The following is a 16,043-nucleotide window of genomic DNA, read 5'->3' as shown; positions in this document are numbered from 1 at the left end:
TGAACTGACCTGGAGTTGGAATTACAGACAGTTGTAAGCTGCCCTACATGGGTGATGGGAATCAAGCTTAGGTCCTCTGCAAGAACAGTATGTATTCTTTACTGCTGAACCATCTCTCCTGACACTGAGTTATTTTTCTGAGTTGTTTAACTTGCCTCATATACTTGTAACAACCAAAACTCCATTACTGCTTTGTTAGAGCACTTCTTACAAAAAAGTCAGGGTGACTCTCAGGGATTCTTGGTGTTCGTGTACTGATAGAATGCAGGGATTTCCTGAGCTTGAGTGGGAAGAGTACATACTTATTTTCACTAACCACTAACGGAGACAGCATTTTAAAATTATTACCTTAGGCAGCCAACCATGGCAATAGCAGCAGAATCTGTAACGTTGTCACCAATATAAATCTCCCAAAGTTCATGGCAGTGTTATTGTTGCAAATATGTTGAAATGTTGCTTATGCTCATCTTTGTTTTAAAATGACACAATTTGACCTGGTAGGTGAACTGAAGTACTTTCAAAATACTAGCCATCTGTATTTTGAATGTTCTGGGAAACTGAATCTTATTATGACGTGTTTCTTTGTAATCCTGTGCATTTTAAATGTTACTCAGAAGGGGATTGCTATAGCAGATGTAGAACTGGGTCCACAGCAATGTAAAGTTAAAACCCCAGATCTATATGAAGACAACCGAGTGGCTAAGAGGAATGGGAATCAGAGAGACAGAGTCACAGAGAGACAGTGTATTCACAGCAGGGCTGTATTTTCCCTGACAAGTAGGGTGATGTTGGTGATACTCACCCTCAGGTGGAAGTTGGGCTATTAGTTCTTCAAATTCTTCACCTTTGACCTTAATTCCCATGTTTTCCAAGAGAGATTCTACTTTTTTTACCTTGATTCGTGGCCCTTAGGAAAGAAGGGCATGGGATGAGAATGTGGGCATTTATTCTTAAGGGCAATCATAGCCACACATCATAAACCCCACTGGGAAGTCAGACACAAGAGCCCAAGGAAACTGTTAATGCATGCCCCAAGATTTAGGCATATCTCTCAACAGAATAAAAAATCCGAGGGAAAAGAAACACTCACTTCTTAACTAAGGTTTTGTCTTCATTGGAAGGATCACACTTACGGAAGACAAGGAGACTTTTGCCTTTTTTTGAGTGTGAGTGCTGGGAATGAAATGTAGGCATTGCTTTGCCTGACATTTTATAAACCTTAAGAATATTTTAAAATTGAAATATAGTTACATAAATTCCTTCATCCTCTTCCTTACAGACACTCCCATAACCCCCTCAAATTCATGCCACAAATTCTTTAATTATTGATACACACATATAATATGCAGTAAATATGCAAATACAACCTATGGAGTTTATTTATCACTGCATGTATGAGTGCATGTACATGTACATATGTGTGTGCGTGTTTTGAGGGCTGACCACTTGGTATTCGAGTGCCTGTTGAGGGGCTCATTCCTAGGGAAGACTAAGTCTCCTTCTCTCAGTGTCATCTTTTCATCTTGGGTGAGGAATCCATCAGGCTTCCTTCATCCACATTGACAGGTCAATTGAATTTATTTCCTTTAACTTATTTATATGAATAGCTTTTGTTTTTGTATTTATTTATATTATATGCATGCCTTATGCCATGGAGTTAGAAGAGGGCATCAGGTCCCCTCGAGCTGGAGTTAGGGATGTTTGTGAGCCCCCATGTGGTGCTGGGAACTAAACATGGTTCTTTGAGAGCACTGAGTGTTGTTAGTCTTGAGTCGTTCCTCTAGCCCTGCCTTCCTTAACCTTTACTTCTCAAGAAGTTATTTTTCTTGAGAAGTGGCTACTTTTCAAGCTGGAGAATTTTCTGGTAGTTTTTCTTTTCCTTTTGGAACTTGGGAGTTAAATCCAGGACTTGCACATTCTAGGCAAGTAGTCTACCACTGAGTTACATCTTCATCAAGTCCTTACACTTTTTTTTTTTTTTTAAGATAGAGTATTGGTAGAAGCCATTCAGGAAAGGCTGTGGCAAGTATGTGAGCTTCCTAGAGATGGCCCACTGTTTTGCATGGCTGAAAAGGGTGTGCTCTGAAGAGGCATGGATCCCAGGGACTTCATCCCAGGATTGCTTCTTGCTCCAGATATGCTTTTCCATGCTTGCCACTGTTGTATCCCTCATATAACTAACATAGTCTAGTGTCTCCTGAGTTTTAATTCACTCTGTTGGATAGATTTCCTGCAGAATCAATATGAAGATGTTCTTTCATGGAATAATACTGTTTAGACAAACTGATGATTTCATAATTCCTGATAATGAATAAGGTATAAGATAAATGACCTGTGTCTTGGTAAAAACCTTGTTAACCCATGACATAAAACCTATTGCTTTAGGCCAGGCGTGATGGCGCACGCCTTTAATCCAAGCACTCTGGAGGAAGAGCAGGTGGATTTCTGAGTTCGAGGCCAGCCTAGTCTACAAAGTGAGTTCCAGGACAGCCAGAGCTACACAGAGAAACCCTGTCTCGAAAAACCAAAAAAAAAGAAAACCAAAACCAAACCAAAAAAACCCCAAAAACAACCTATTGCTTTAAACTTATAATGTGGAGCTAAAAAAAAAAATAGATAGGGAATATTTAGTTAGATGGGAATCTTAATGGAGAGACATGTAATCAATTCTGCTGTAACTCCTTAAACCTTAATTGACCTATGACATAAACTATTGCTTGGAACTTATGGAATCAAAAAGTGCTTAGAAAGCCATGTAATCAATTATCCTAATTATCCTGCTGTAGCTCCCTCTTGTGTAACATTTTAACTATGAGGTAATATTTTTTTTTTCTTACATAGAGAACTTTTGTCTGAGAAGGTATAAAATCCTGAGAGCAAAAAGAAAGGTTGGTTGGAGCCCCCTCTGATTCACCCATTCCATGTGTGTGTGAGTGTGTGGCTTTCCTTTTTCTTTTTCTTTTTCTTTTTCTTTTTCTTTTTCTCTTTCTTTTTCCTTTTCTTTTTCTTTTTCTTTTTCTTTTTCTTTTTCTTCTTCTTCTTCTTTTTAGCAGGCCCATGTTCTTTTTTTTTTTAAATACACATAATATTTTAATCATAAAAATAACACATCATTGTAATACCAATACAAAAAAAGGCATAAAATAATGCAGTGTTACTGGGAAACTATGTACTCATTTGTGGTCAATACATTTTCAGTAACAGTTGCAGAATGTACAATACAGAAAAGACTACTTTCTTCAATAAATGATTTGAGAAACTTGGATACTATCATGTAATTAGACCCTTATCTCACATTGTAATACACAGATATGAACTTCACGTGACTTTAAATCAAAATGTGAAACAATAAACTACTAAAGAAGACAGAATTAAAAAAGTTTCCGAATAATTTTTAAGTAATAAAATAAAAATCAATATATGGATTTAAAAACTAAGTAGTTAATACACAAACATTTAAAGAATTCAACTGTCTAATAAGATAACATTTGAAATGTAAATAAAGAAAATATCTAATTTAAAAAAAGAAAACAAAAACTAAATGTTTTCAGGCCTGGTTTTCAGCACCCCTTAGGTGCCTATAGATCTACATGTTGGGTTGAGGACTCGTGAGCTTTTCCTGTCCATGTTAGCATGTCTATTGCTATAGTCCATGCTCAGTCAATGTTCATATTCATGTTGGTGAGGCTTTATGGAAAACCTTCTGACATTGCTAGGATACACAACCTTACAGCAAACTTTCTGTGTTCTGGCTCTAATAACCACTTGGCACCCTCCTTTACAATATCACCTATTAATGGTATTTCTCATGGAGAGAACAGCAATTGGTTGTTGAATACCAAAATGTCACTCTTGAAAACATTCATATAAGTAACATTGTACAGACTGAGAAGGTTGTACATATGCATTTACACATGAATATACTGTGTGTGTGCGCGTGCGTGCGTGCGTGTGTGTGTGTGTGTGTGTGTGTGTGTGTGTGTTTGTATGTGTGTGGGTTCATAATAAAGTTAATGTAAAAAGAGACAATGAATTTGACAAATAGCAAGGAGGGGAAATAATGGAGGTTTCAGATGTAGGAAATGCAAGATGTGGTGGGTTAAATATGCTTGTCCATGACATGATGAGAAGATGTCAGGCCCATGTTCTTAAATTTCTTTTTCTAACCCCTCACCCCATTGCTATCAGCAGGAGTCGATTGCCAGAAGTCATCAGCTCTGGCCTCAGAAGAGCAAAAGAGAGCTGAATTGCCAGGAGCTACCAGCTTTTGGCCTACCAACTCTATGTCTCACCTCAGTGTAACCCTGTGTCAAAACTGATCTTGGACAGAGTATGGCTAAGTTATACAGAATGACTTCAAACTTGAAATCCTCCTATCTTAGCCTCTGGTAACATTTTAAAATATAGTATAATAATAATAATAATAATAATAATAATAATAATAATAACAATACACTGGGTATAGTGGCCCATACTTGTAGTCCCATTACTTAATTGGCTGAGATAAGAGGATTGCTGCAAATTGGAGGTCAGGCTGGACTACAATATGAATTTGAGGCCATTCTGGGCTACAGGATAAGGTCCTATCTCAAAAAAACATAAAGAACAACAACAAAAAAAAAAACCAACAACAACCACGCATACACAAATTAAAAGGACAATGTCTACAGAAATAGAAAACTTAACCTATGTCTCTCAAAGTCTATGCAAACAAGAGAGGCAAGTTATAAATCATATTGACAGATCAATAAATTGGCAGAAAGCAAAGCTGGGACATTTTAAGAGTCAACACTAATAACATAACCTTTCCCCCTTGAGACAGGGACTTGCTATATACTGCACACAGGTCTGAAATTCCCAATCCTCCTGCCTCAGTTTCCCAAGATGTAGGACTATAGGCACATGCTACTACACCTGGACAAGGATTTTTTTTTTTACTTGCTCTTCTACATGCATCTCACTTACCTTTGAGATCTTTCACGCATTTTAACAATCTGGTTTTATAAATCTTCCCACCAGCTGAAAGGTAAGGTACCATTCAGAATATAAGTTAATAAAACACAGCATAAACACAGAACAACGTCTGTAATTTTAGGGAAATCCTCTAATCAGCCTTCTAATTTGCTTGGAAATTTACTTTTACCATAATGTAAGAATGAAACCAAATATGAAGAAGTGTGAGTGTTTTATCTGCACAAACGTTTGTGCACTACGTGCAAGCAATGCATGCAGAAGAGGATGTTGGGTCTACTGAATTTGGAAATACAGACAGATTTGAGTTGTATGGGTTCTGAAAACCAAACTCCCATCCTCTGCAAGAGCAACAAGTTAATCTCTGAGCCATCTCTCCACCTCTCTTTTTGGTCATCATTTATTGCTGGCAGTATGCTCAGGGCAGCAGAAACATTTAACTTTGACAGTAGAGGTTAGTGAAAGATAGTGTCAACCTTCAAGATTAGTGTGTGTGACAAGATCAGGCAACAACATTTCTTTTACTGTGAGAACCCCTTCTCTTAATGGGTTTTCTTGGATACAAATGTATCATTCTAGAAGTATTCACATCTATGCCCCTACATCCAAGACCGAAGGAGTGGCTTCAGTACTCACTGTAAACTGACAGAGCGTGCTGTAGCTCCTTGTACACATTGTCGGAGAGCATCAAGCCCATTTTCCTCAGCACGTTGTTCAGATTACCAACATCAATCTTCTCCCCTTTAGAAAGATGTGGATTTTTAACAGGTAAGAATTTTAGCAATTGATGAATGACTTTATTTAGTCATTGTGTGTATGGCCATGCAAGCAATTCTGAACACATGTGCATGTGGAGCCCAGAGGTCAGCCTTTGATCCTCAGCTGTCTTTTTTTTTTTTTTTTTGGACAGGGTTTCTCACTGGGAAGCGGGGCTTGCTGAGTAGGTAATGCTGTCAATGAGTTTCAGAGATTTGCCTGACTCTGTCTGTATCCCTAGCACTTGGATTGCACATTTATGCCACCATGCCCAGCTTTTTTTTTTTTAATGGGTTTAGGGGTTAAAACTTTGGTCTTTGTTTAAGGGCTCTCTTGACTGAGGTCTCTCCCCAGCCCCAAGCATGGATGATTTTAGATCATGGAAAGGTTATTTAAATTGCTTATGTGTCATAATCTTAGGAACAAAATTTCAAAGAACATTGTTAAGCTACATAAATTCAAAGGGCATTTGAATATGTCATTTGTTATAGAAGGAGAATTTATACTTTAATTTATGAGAAGGGAAATCTCACATCCTAGATACAGATCAAACATCAGCGTCTTGCCAGCGTTTCAGGGGATGTTATATTAGCAACAGTTCTATTGAAGCTTCACCCTGAGACTGAACAGTACTGACTGTGGTTTTGCTGTTTAGACACCAGATCTAATCCTCAGTAGTTCCTTCCTGAATTCATACACACACACACACACACACACACACACACACACACGCGCACACACACGCACCCGCACCCCACATCCTACACAAGCAAAACTCAAATCTAATTAAGATTGTGGAACACATAGTTAACTCTTAATTTTGAGGAGAGTAAATTCAGCATGCCAGTCATAGCTTCAAAAGAAAAATAATGTTTAAATATACTATTTTTTTCTATAAAATAATTATGGCCTTATAGTTAAGAATGAATACCATTTTAACCATAACGACTTACCAGTGAAATTTTTTGCTTTATCCAATAACACACTTAATTCAACCATTTTGTTCTCTGAAAGAAAAGACAATTCAGGCACATAAAGCCAGTTAGATTTGGAAAAGTCACAGAAAATAGTTGTAAAATGCTGGGATTCAGCCATCTTTCAAGATTTCTGTTTTAACTATTTTAGCACGTGAAGAAAGAAGAAAAGAAAATGGAGGTTTAAAAACATCACCCACTGTCTAATGTCATTCTGAGATAAGGGTACTATGCTCTCATCCCTCCCCTTTAGCCACTCATTATGAGTCAGAATTCCAGATTGCTCTTATGAAGACGGTCAGAAGCCATAATGGGACAAGCTAATAACTAGCAGGTGATCATCCTGAAGTGGCCTGCCTCGGATTATTATATAATTTGTGACAGGTGCGCCCTTATTAAGCAAGGCTGTAAGGGATTCAGTTTAGAAAAGATTCCTGCTATTAATTTGCTTTTCCTGTTATTATTAAACATATATAATAATCACTAAGTAGGAACACACCCTTTGGAGCAAATCTCTGCAGATCCATGAAGATGTACTGTCTTATAGTGATGCTATATAGATAAATAGATGACTTAAGTCTTTATGATGATCCTATGAATACCTAAAATTATATCAGTGATTATTAAGCTCACTTATAGTGGAATTGCTATTAGGTCCTCTTCTGATAGTCAAAACTGCGATGAGAACTCTGCCAGTCTCCCAAGCGTCAGTTAATTGCTCTAAGATAGTAACCAGACTTTCTCCTACTCAGAGCACATTCCAAGAAGTTGTAAAACAACCAAAGGTCATAAAAAGGAACTAACGATTTATTATAGGTGCTAGGATAGAGGATAAAATATTGACTAGGTTTATCTATACAAAACTTGACTTATAACTTAGTTATGGTTTTAAACCTTCGGTGAACCTGTGGAGCTGAGACAGGTGATGGATGTTTAGCCAGATAATTACTCCTAATGGATATGCATGTAAACATTCTCTGTTGTAAACTTCTATATCAATTTATGATTTGATTTTTTTGTGTGAACTTGTGATGAACTTTGTAACATGTGATCATGTATTCTGAAAGATGTTTAAGCGCTAAGGACAAAGAAAAGAGTCAGAACTGTGGTGAGAGGAACGGAGGTGAGAAGAACTGAGCTGAGAAGAACTGACCTGTGAGAGGGAACTGAGCTGAGGAGAAGTTTTTAGACAGAATACCTTTTTAGACAGAATTGAACTTAAGAACTTAGAAGTATAGGCATAGCTTTTGGAGAAAAGGCATTGAGAGTAAGAGCATTGCTGTGACTTCAGAGCAGGAGGAGATAACAAGATTAGAAGGAGAATGCAGAGTGGGATAACTTAGAAACTATAGGTAATATAAAAAAAAACTAAGAGAGCAATGTGCAGAATGCAGAGGGAAAGAGGAAAAAAGAAGACACTGCAGAGAGCAGGCAGGCTTCTCCTTACTATGGGGCAGAACAGGTCCCATGGTAAGGACAAGGCAGGCTTAGTCTTATTAAAAGGAACAAAGCTTTTGTTTCTTACAAACATGGTTTTAATTCATTTAGCATTAAAAGGGCGGAAGCCTTTTCTTTCTCTATGCAATAAAGATTGGAGCTCATTTTTTTATCCAGAATGAGTGAGGTCTTTCTGCCCTGGTGCTCGGTCTTTTGCTTCATATGCATATGTAAGTATGCACGTGTGTGTGTCTAAGTATGTAATTGTGAGAGTGCATGCAAGTTGGGCCCAACTATTTTAAATGGATATGTATAAATGAGCATTATGAATCTGTATATGAATTTTGTGAGATTATGCATATTTGCTTATGTAAAAGTTTTTCCTTCTGCGAGTATTATTCTCTTCTGGTTCAATAGGAGTTTACTGCTCCAAACTTCCCCCTAGCCCGACAAGCAAGAGGCATCTGGACAAAAGGGAAAAGGCTCTAGAAATTAATCCTTTACTTAATCTCCTGCTGTTTTAGGATGAGGTGCTAAGTGCCTGAGACTGCAGTCTCTGGCCTCAGAGGAACACAGAAGGCAGGTCAGCTACAATGGCATAGTAACTTAGACGTAGATAAGTAAACTTTTTATTATTATACAGCAACCCTAAATATCTCATAAGACAAAGTCTTACCCTCCACTCATACTCTTACCCCTCCACTGCCTCAAGAAGAACTGACAAGAAGACCCCCCCCCCACCCGGACTGCCCCCACGCCACCCCCCCCCCCAGCAGAAGACCCTGAGCAGAGGCTCATCTCCTATTTTCCTCCTAATAGATTATACTGGCTTTGCCTTTTTGACATTTTTGTCCAGCTAAATTGATCTTATCAAACCATTAATGAACTATTTCATTAAAAGTGGGTATGTAAGTTTATGCCTCTAATCACAGCATTCAGGAGACTGACACAGGAGGATTGCTATGAGTTTGGAGGATCTTGGGCTATAATATAAGACAAAATAGACAAAAACAGGTAGACGTGAGAAGGAAGACATATGAGTGACACACATTTGTTAACTGGTTGTTTAGAGTATGTGGACATCGTGAAATGTTGCTTTTCTAAGAGACTTAACAAAAACCCCACCTCTTACAAGGCCTTTGGTGGTTCTAATATCCTTGGCTCAAGGAGTGGTACTGTTAGGAGGTATGGCCTTGTTGGAGGAAATGTGTCACTGTGGAGGTGGGCTTTTAAGGTCTCCTCCTATCCTTAGACTCCACTCATTGTGGAAGAGACCCTACTCCTAGCTGCTTGGAAGCCAGTCTTCTCCTGGTTGCATTTGAAACAAGATTTAGAACACTCAGCTCCTCCAGCACCATGCCTGGCTGAACACTGCCATGTTTTCCTCCTTGATAAGATGGACTGACCTCACCTGGCAGGTTGGCACATGCCTTTAATCTCAACACTTGGGAGGCAGAGGCAGGCGGATTTCTGAGTTCGAGGCCAGCCTGGTCTTCAAAGTGAGTTCCAGGACAGCCAGGGCTATACAGAGAAACCCTGTCTCGAAAAACCAAAAAACCAAAAAACAACAACAACAACAAAAAAGATGGACTGACCTCCTGAACCTGTTAGCCAGCTCCAATGAAATGTTTATCATTGCTTTGGTGTCTCTTCCCAGCAATGGAAACCCTAGCTGAGACGAGGCCTTACACAGAAGCCCCAACTTTCTTCCTAGGAGAGTGGTATCCAAAACACTCACCATCAGTGTGTAGAAGCTGCATCAGGTCCTCACAATCCTCCTTCTCAAGTTCGAATTCTGCATTCTTCAAAATCAGTGGTATATTAGAGACTTGAACTTTCTTCCCTTAGGAAATAAGGAGATGGGAGTAAATACAAATGATTCCCACCATGGAAGATGACAGCTTTAAGGCTCTGGAGAGGGGGTCCAGAGGGTTGGGTCAGTGCTTAGGAGCACTCTTTGCTCTTTAGAAGATAGCACACCCATCCTGTGGCTCACAGTCACTTGGAATCCCAGCTCCAGAGGAACTGACTCTCTTTTGGACTCCATGGACACCTCCACACACGTGCACATACACACATACTAGGTGCATAATTTAAAAATTAAAACAAATCTGTAAAAAAGACTATGGATATTAAAGATTCTCTGCCCAGGGGGACAGAGAAATGTTGGCTGTTTTACAACCCATATCAGTCTCTGTTAGAGTTGGGAAGGGAAAGTGCTCCCTTCTCACTGAGGCACAAGCTTCAGTTGAAGAGATCGAAGATGAAGATAAACTGTAATAGTGTTGTGGATAGCCCTGGGGCTAGTTATATTTGATCTGTTCTCCTGTGAGTGGTTGTGAACAAGGTATGAGTCAGCGCTCAGGTGATTTCCTGTAAACCTGCTTCCCACCTTAATTTGTAAAATAAAGGAAATCTGATGATTGGGCAGATAAAAGGGAAGGTGAAGCAGAAGGTGGGGGAGAGAAGAAGGAGAAAATGGAAGAGGGAGAGGATGCAGAGGAGGAGGAAGGAGGAGAAAAGCAGAGCAGAAGCACATGGCTTGGAGAAACTGCAAGTTCTAAGGGGTCTCATAAGCTGTGGAAGATGGTAGTGTCGCAGTAGATCTGCCCAATCTAGGCACACAGCATGTAATCATATTCAGAATCAGCAAACCAGTAGTCATGGAATAGCAAGATTCTAACCAGTGAGACTTAAATTAAGGAAATGCGAAGCCCCTGTCCTTGGAGCTCTTACCTTTGATCTGTGCCACACTGTTCAGCAATCTCTTCTTATAGATTTTTCCATCTTCTGTAAGACAGTGAAACAGAAGAAAAAGGATTAGAAACTCTGCAGCTTTCTCTCTCTCTCTCTCTCTCTCTCTCTCTCTCTCTCTCTCTCTCTCTCTGTCTTTCTGTCTTGTACAAGTGAGGCAAGCAGTTCCCCACTAAGTTACATCTCTAGCCAAAAATGTCTATAATTTATAATGTATAAGACATTTTTATATGACTCACCTGGTCATTTATTGTTTCACCCTCAAGTAATCGTAAAAGGAGTGCTCTCAACGTGCTAAGTCTGAGCTGTAGCTGGAACATGTGGCAGCTGATAAATCGTGACACAAACACAGTTTTCCTTCCTTTTCTTCTTGGTTTCTTTTGTTATTACAGCTTTATCCTTTCTCTCTTCTTTCTACCTATCTGGCATACCTATATGCCCATGAGGCATTCCTATATGTTTAGCCAAAATGGCAGACCCTATAAAGGGATAATATTAAAAATAGTAACCAGCCAGGCATGAGAAGACATGCCTGCCTCTTTATTTGGGAAGCTAAGACAGGAGGATGAAATGGAAACCTAAGGGTTCATTGGAAAGTCAGTTGTGTTGGATGGTGTTTAGCTGGGGCAAATGTGAAGGAACGTTCTGCTGATGTGGACATAGGTGAAAGGCTAAGGAGGACTCATGAAGGAACATTTTGGTGAAGCAGACACAAGTGGAAGGATGTTCTGCTTAAGCAAGCACATGAAAGGACAGGTGACGAAGGATACTTTGCTAATGACACGCATGTATTGGTCCTCCTTACATTGCATAGTTGAGCTCCATTTGTCAGGACTCCATAGGGAGAAATGGACCAAAAAACTTCTGGTGGTGTGCCACTTCCTCGGAGTCAGGCTAATTGGCAGAGTGATGTCATCTGAGACAGACATATGTACTGAGGCAAGAACACATGATGTTTGGAGGGAGTATAAAAAGGACTCAACGGAGGCTGAGCTTGGTTTGTTGGAGGAGCTAGCTGCGCAACCCTTGTGGGTCTAGCATCTTTGCTGATTTCGCTTTGCTAAGAGAGGCACAGCCGAGAACTTTCCTGGCATTCTTGTTGACCCTGGTCCCTCCTGCTGACTTGTGCTGAGGCTAAGGCCTGGTTGTCTCTGCTAGGTCATGCTATTGCTGCTGATTAGTGTTTGCTATCCCTACTCTACCAAATTGGACTGCTGATATATCCGTGAAGTTTTTGTGAGTGGATGGAGCTGCCACTGCTGACCTGTGAACTGAACTGTCAATTTTCAGACAACACAGATGGGAGTTGCTCCAAAGAATCATTTCTAAACAGCTCTGCTTCCCCCGTATCTTTTCTTTCCCACTACCTCTGGTGGGGGGTGGGCTAAAAGGGAGGTTGAAGCATTTAAGAACCATCATTAAAAGTAGACGTTGAAAAAAGAGTTACAGGAGGATCATGATTTGAGGTCAGTATGGGCTACATAGTGAGTTCAAGGCCAGTCTGAGCTATGTAATGAGTCTCTCTCTCAGCAGTAATAAAAATAAATATTTTAAATGACTTGCTAAGTAAACTCCATAAGTGAAGGTGAAGTAAAATTGGGACAGAAAATGGGGAATATCCACCAGCACAACGTATCCTCATGGGTTCTATCTGTCTGCAGACAGCTCCTGCCTGTGGACCCTCCATGTCCGGCATGTGTTGGATATAGTCTCTAGTATAGGCCATCTGCCTCTCCTTGCTACTTGCACTGAGCCAAAATGCTAAGAAAGGTGCAGGGTGTGGTCAGCAGTAGAAGGCTTGCTTAGTATGCAGAAGAGACTATCTTGATCACAGCAGTACCAAAGGGAAGAGGGGAGGGTATGAGCAGGGAAAGGGGAAGAGGCAAGTGCACCATGGAGCAATTGGTTCCTTGAGAGAACAGTGAGGAGGCAGTTGGGGAGATGCAGGCACGGGGAATGGGCAGTCTTAGGTACATGTGGCAAGAATTCAGGTATGTACGGAGCTTTAGCTGCTCAGGATGCTGATGCTCCTCCCTCCAGGGACTAGTATCCTTGCCAATGTGCAAGCTTGGGGACAAGAGGGACAGGAAGAATGGGTGCAGGGAGGGATGCACAGGTGATAGACCTATAGCATCAACTGTCCCTTTCCTCCCATGAGCCAATGCAGGTGATCTGGAGGTAGAACTTTTGAGGGCTTCTAAGTTATGCCACCGACAGAGTGGACACTGCCTGCACAGCCACATGGTCCACAGGAGTTCGCAGTTCATTGTTGGATTGTGGGGAGACGGGCTTCTGCTTCTTCTGCTTCTTCTGCTTCTTCTGCTTCCTCCTCCTCCTCCTCCTCCTCCTCCTCCTCCTCCTCCTCCTTCTTCTTCTTCTTCTTCTTCCTCTTCCTCTTTCTTCCTCTTTCTTCTTCTTCTTCCTCTTCCTCTTCCTCTTCCTCTTCTTCTTCTTCCTCTTCTTCCTCTTCCTCTTCCTCTTCCTCTTCCTCTTCCTCTTCTTTCTTCTTTCTTCTTCTTTCTTCTTTCTTCTTCTTTCTTCTTCTTTCTTTCCTCCTCCTCCTCCTCCTCCTCCTTCTTCTTCTTCTTCTTCCTCTTCTTCCTCTTCTTCCTCTTCTTCCTCTTCTTCTTCTTTTTCCTTAGCAGAAGCCCACAATAGCCCATTCACTCCTCTGAACACCAGCAGCATGCTAAACACTTACTAGACACGGGCAGAGATTTCAAGAGCTTCAATTCTTCTTTCTCTGTGATCGCGATCCCCATGTTTTCCAGAGCGCTTTTTATGTATTTGATGTCAACCTTTTCTCCTGTAAGTAAACAGGAACCATTTCAGGTTAAGAGATAATGATTTCAGTTTAAGGAAAATAGAATGACATATGGCACTGCTTTTAACCGAAAGATGAAGCAATTACAAAGATGTGAGCCAATGTCACTAATCTGGAGTTATTTGAGATTCAGAATCTGAAAGCCTTTTCTAAGTCAGGTAAGAGGACATTTGTCTCCTGTGTGTGGGTCAGTACAGCATGGAGCAGTGTAGAACTGTGTAAGAGATAGTGACTGTTAGAAGTACTCTTTAACTTATTTCCAAAATTCACATTGAAATTTCATCTGTAATACAAGGCTAACTACAGGCAGACACTTCATGAGGGAGTGAGCTCATGGGGTTTTTTTCCTGCATGAGATTTTGGACCTGAAGAGGCCTCACTGAGGTGGGATGCCCTCTGTTTTCCCTATCCATCATCACATTCAGTGAGAAGACACAGTGACCAAGACACCACCCTAAGTTAAGACAGGAAGTGGCCTAAACCTCAGCAGATGGGTGTGCAAGTGTTTTGGTTGTGGTTTTTCCAGACTTCACAGTGATGAAAAATAAACATGAATTGTTTATAAAATACCAGACGAAGGTATTTTGTTTTATAGCATGAGAGCATTAAGATGGATGTTATAGGACTTATATACTTCTACTTGTATGTAAAAAAAATCTCTTGTTTCTACTTAGTGGCCTGAATTCTGGGACTGGTTGTTCATACTGACCATGTTCATGATGCAAAAATCTTGCATTTGAATTCACTCTGGTAACTTATATTTTGGTCCTTCAAACACTAGTGAAGTAAATACTATCCTGGCACAAATATTGAAGCTAGTATTTGTTTCTGAGAGATCTGTACTTCTTGTAAATTTCTAATATTCAGGATTGCTGTCAATGAGACAAAATTATCTATAAGTAGATAAGGAACTGAATGGACTTAGTGACTAGTGGGGTGGTAGATTGACAATTAAGAGGGGTGATCATCCACACAGACCTGTGTCTCAGTGTTATATCATCACATGAGTTCTCACCTGTGAAAATCTTAGCTGCATCCATCAACACATCCAAGCTAACCCTTCTACGGTCTGCAAGAAAATTCAGAATTTAGATTCAAGGATGAAGACATTAAAAAAAATAACATAACGTTCTTGAAATATGGTATGTAGAATTATAGCAAGTTTTCATGCTCCTGTTCAGAACTTTTAAGTCAACAAGAACATGTAATAGAAGGCTCAAGCTGTAAGTATATGTTTATTCAATGGATATTATTTCTCTTTTCTTCTCTAAGCTGTTGGCTGCCAAGCATCCTCATAGCATTCTGGGGACTAGAGTTTTGTTGGTGGGTGCAGACTTTGTCCTTGTGTGCTTTGTGGAAGTAGAGACATGACAGAATTCTTCTCAAAATGTGGTCCACCAGCCACCTGAGCCACCCAAACTCCACACCTTACTCCCAGTGTCAGCATTTGTGTTGGAGATTGGGAAAACTACCAACATTCTAGAGTTAACAGTATCTGAAGGCACCAGCCATCATTCTGCTTTGTGCTATGTGTACGAGTAGCGAGACAATGTCAGTGTCACTTAAGAATGTCCTTGACAAAGCAGCAAGGTTTTTTTGTTTTTTGTTTTTGTTTTTGAATGTGTGTGTTATGGCACTGTGTGGAGACCAGAGTTCAACCTTGAGTGTCATTCCTCAGGAGTTGTCTATCATATTTTCTCAAGACAAGGTCTCTTATTGAGATCTAGGACTGGTTCTGTCAATTATCCCAGAAAGCCCCAGGCATATGCCTGACTCCCCCAGGGCTTAAAAGCCTGGCACACCAACATCCAGCTTTTTACGTGGGTTCTGGGGATGGAAGCCATCTCCTTATGCCAGCGCAGAAAGTACTTCATGGACTGAGCCCTCTCCCCAGCTCTAAATGTGATTTTAAAAAGTATTGAACAACTAAATGTGGTAATATTTATGGGATTGGTATACTTAGTCAATAGTGTGCAAATGACCAAATCATGTTGCTATGAAATCATGCATGGGTAAAGATGAAAGGCTAAGGAAGACCTGCAAGCTTTAGCATAACCAAGAACAGAAAAGGTTCACTGATACCTTTTTTAATCCCATGTGGTAACTAAATTTTAAGACGCTACTTGTTGAGTTTTGGGATAATAGCAAGGAAAAATATTTGAAAAGGCTATCAGAGGCTTCTCTTGCCAATTACTTGTGTCTGTATGAACTCAGGTTATATATATTTTTTTCAAAAAATATAAAATATATTACCTATATATATTATTTACACACACACACACACACACATACACAAACACACACACACATACACATACACAAACACA

The 16,043-nt window shown here is 40.1% G+C and overlaps 1 protein-coding gene across 5 annotated transcripts in view; it reads right to left on the bottom strand.

The window, feature by feature from the left end:
* Efcab3 (EF-hand calcium binding domain 3) overlaps nt 1-16,043 on the bottom strand; it is a 108,553-nt gene that overhangs the window by 40,256 nt on the left and 52,254 nt on the right. For all 5 annotated transcript variants that reach the window (XM_017314765.1, XM_017314762.1, XM_017314763.1 and 2 more), the window contains 8 exons: nt 14,732-14,785; nt 13,594-13,698; nt 10,875-10,928; nt 9,877-9,981; nt 6,681-6,734; nt 5,608-5,712; nt 4,966-5,019; nt 803-907 (listed from right to left, as the gene is read on the bottom strand). In XM_017314765.1, the coding sequence (XP_017170254.1) occupies nt 803-907; nt 4,966-5,019; nt 5,608-5,712; nt 6,681-6,734; nt 9,877-9,981; nt 10,875-10,928; nt 13,594-13,698; nt 14,732-14,785 (636 nt within the window). The remainder of the gene's footprint in view (nt 1-802; nt 908-4,965; nt 5,020-5,607; nt 5,713-6,680; nt 6,735-9,876; nt 9,982-10,874; nt 10,929-13,593; nt 13,699-14,731; nt 14,786-16,043) is intronic.

This window comes from Mus musculus, chromosome 11, assembly GCF_000001635.26.
Source record: "Mus musculus strain C57BL/6J chromosome 11, GRCm38.p6 C57BL/6J".
NCBI lineage: Eukaryota > Metazoa > Chordata > Mammalia > Rodentia > Muridae > Mus > Mus musculus.
Note: the sequence above shows the minus strand (reverse complement) of the source record. Positions and strands in the feature narration are given on the sequence as shown.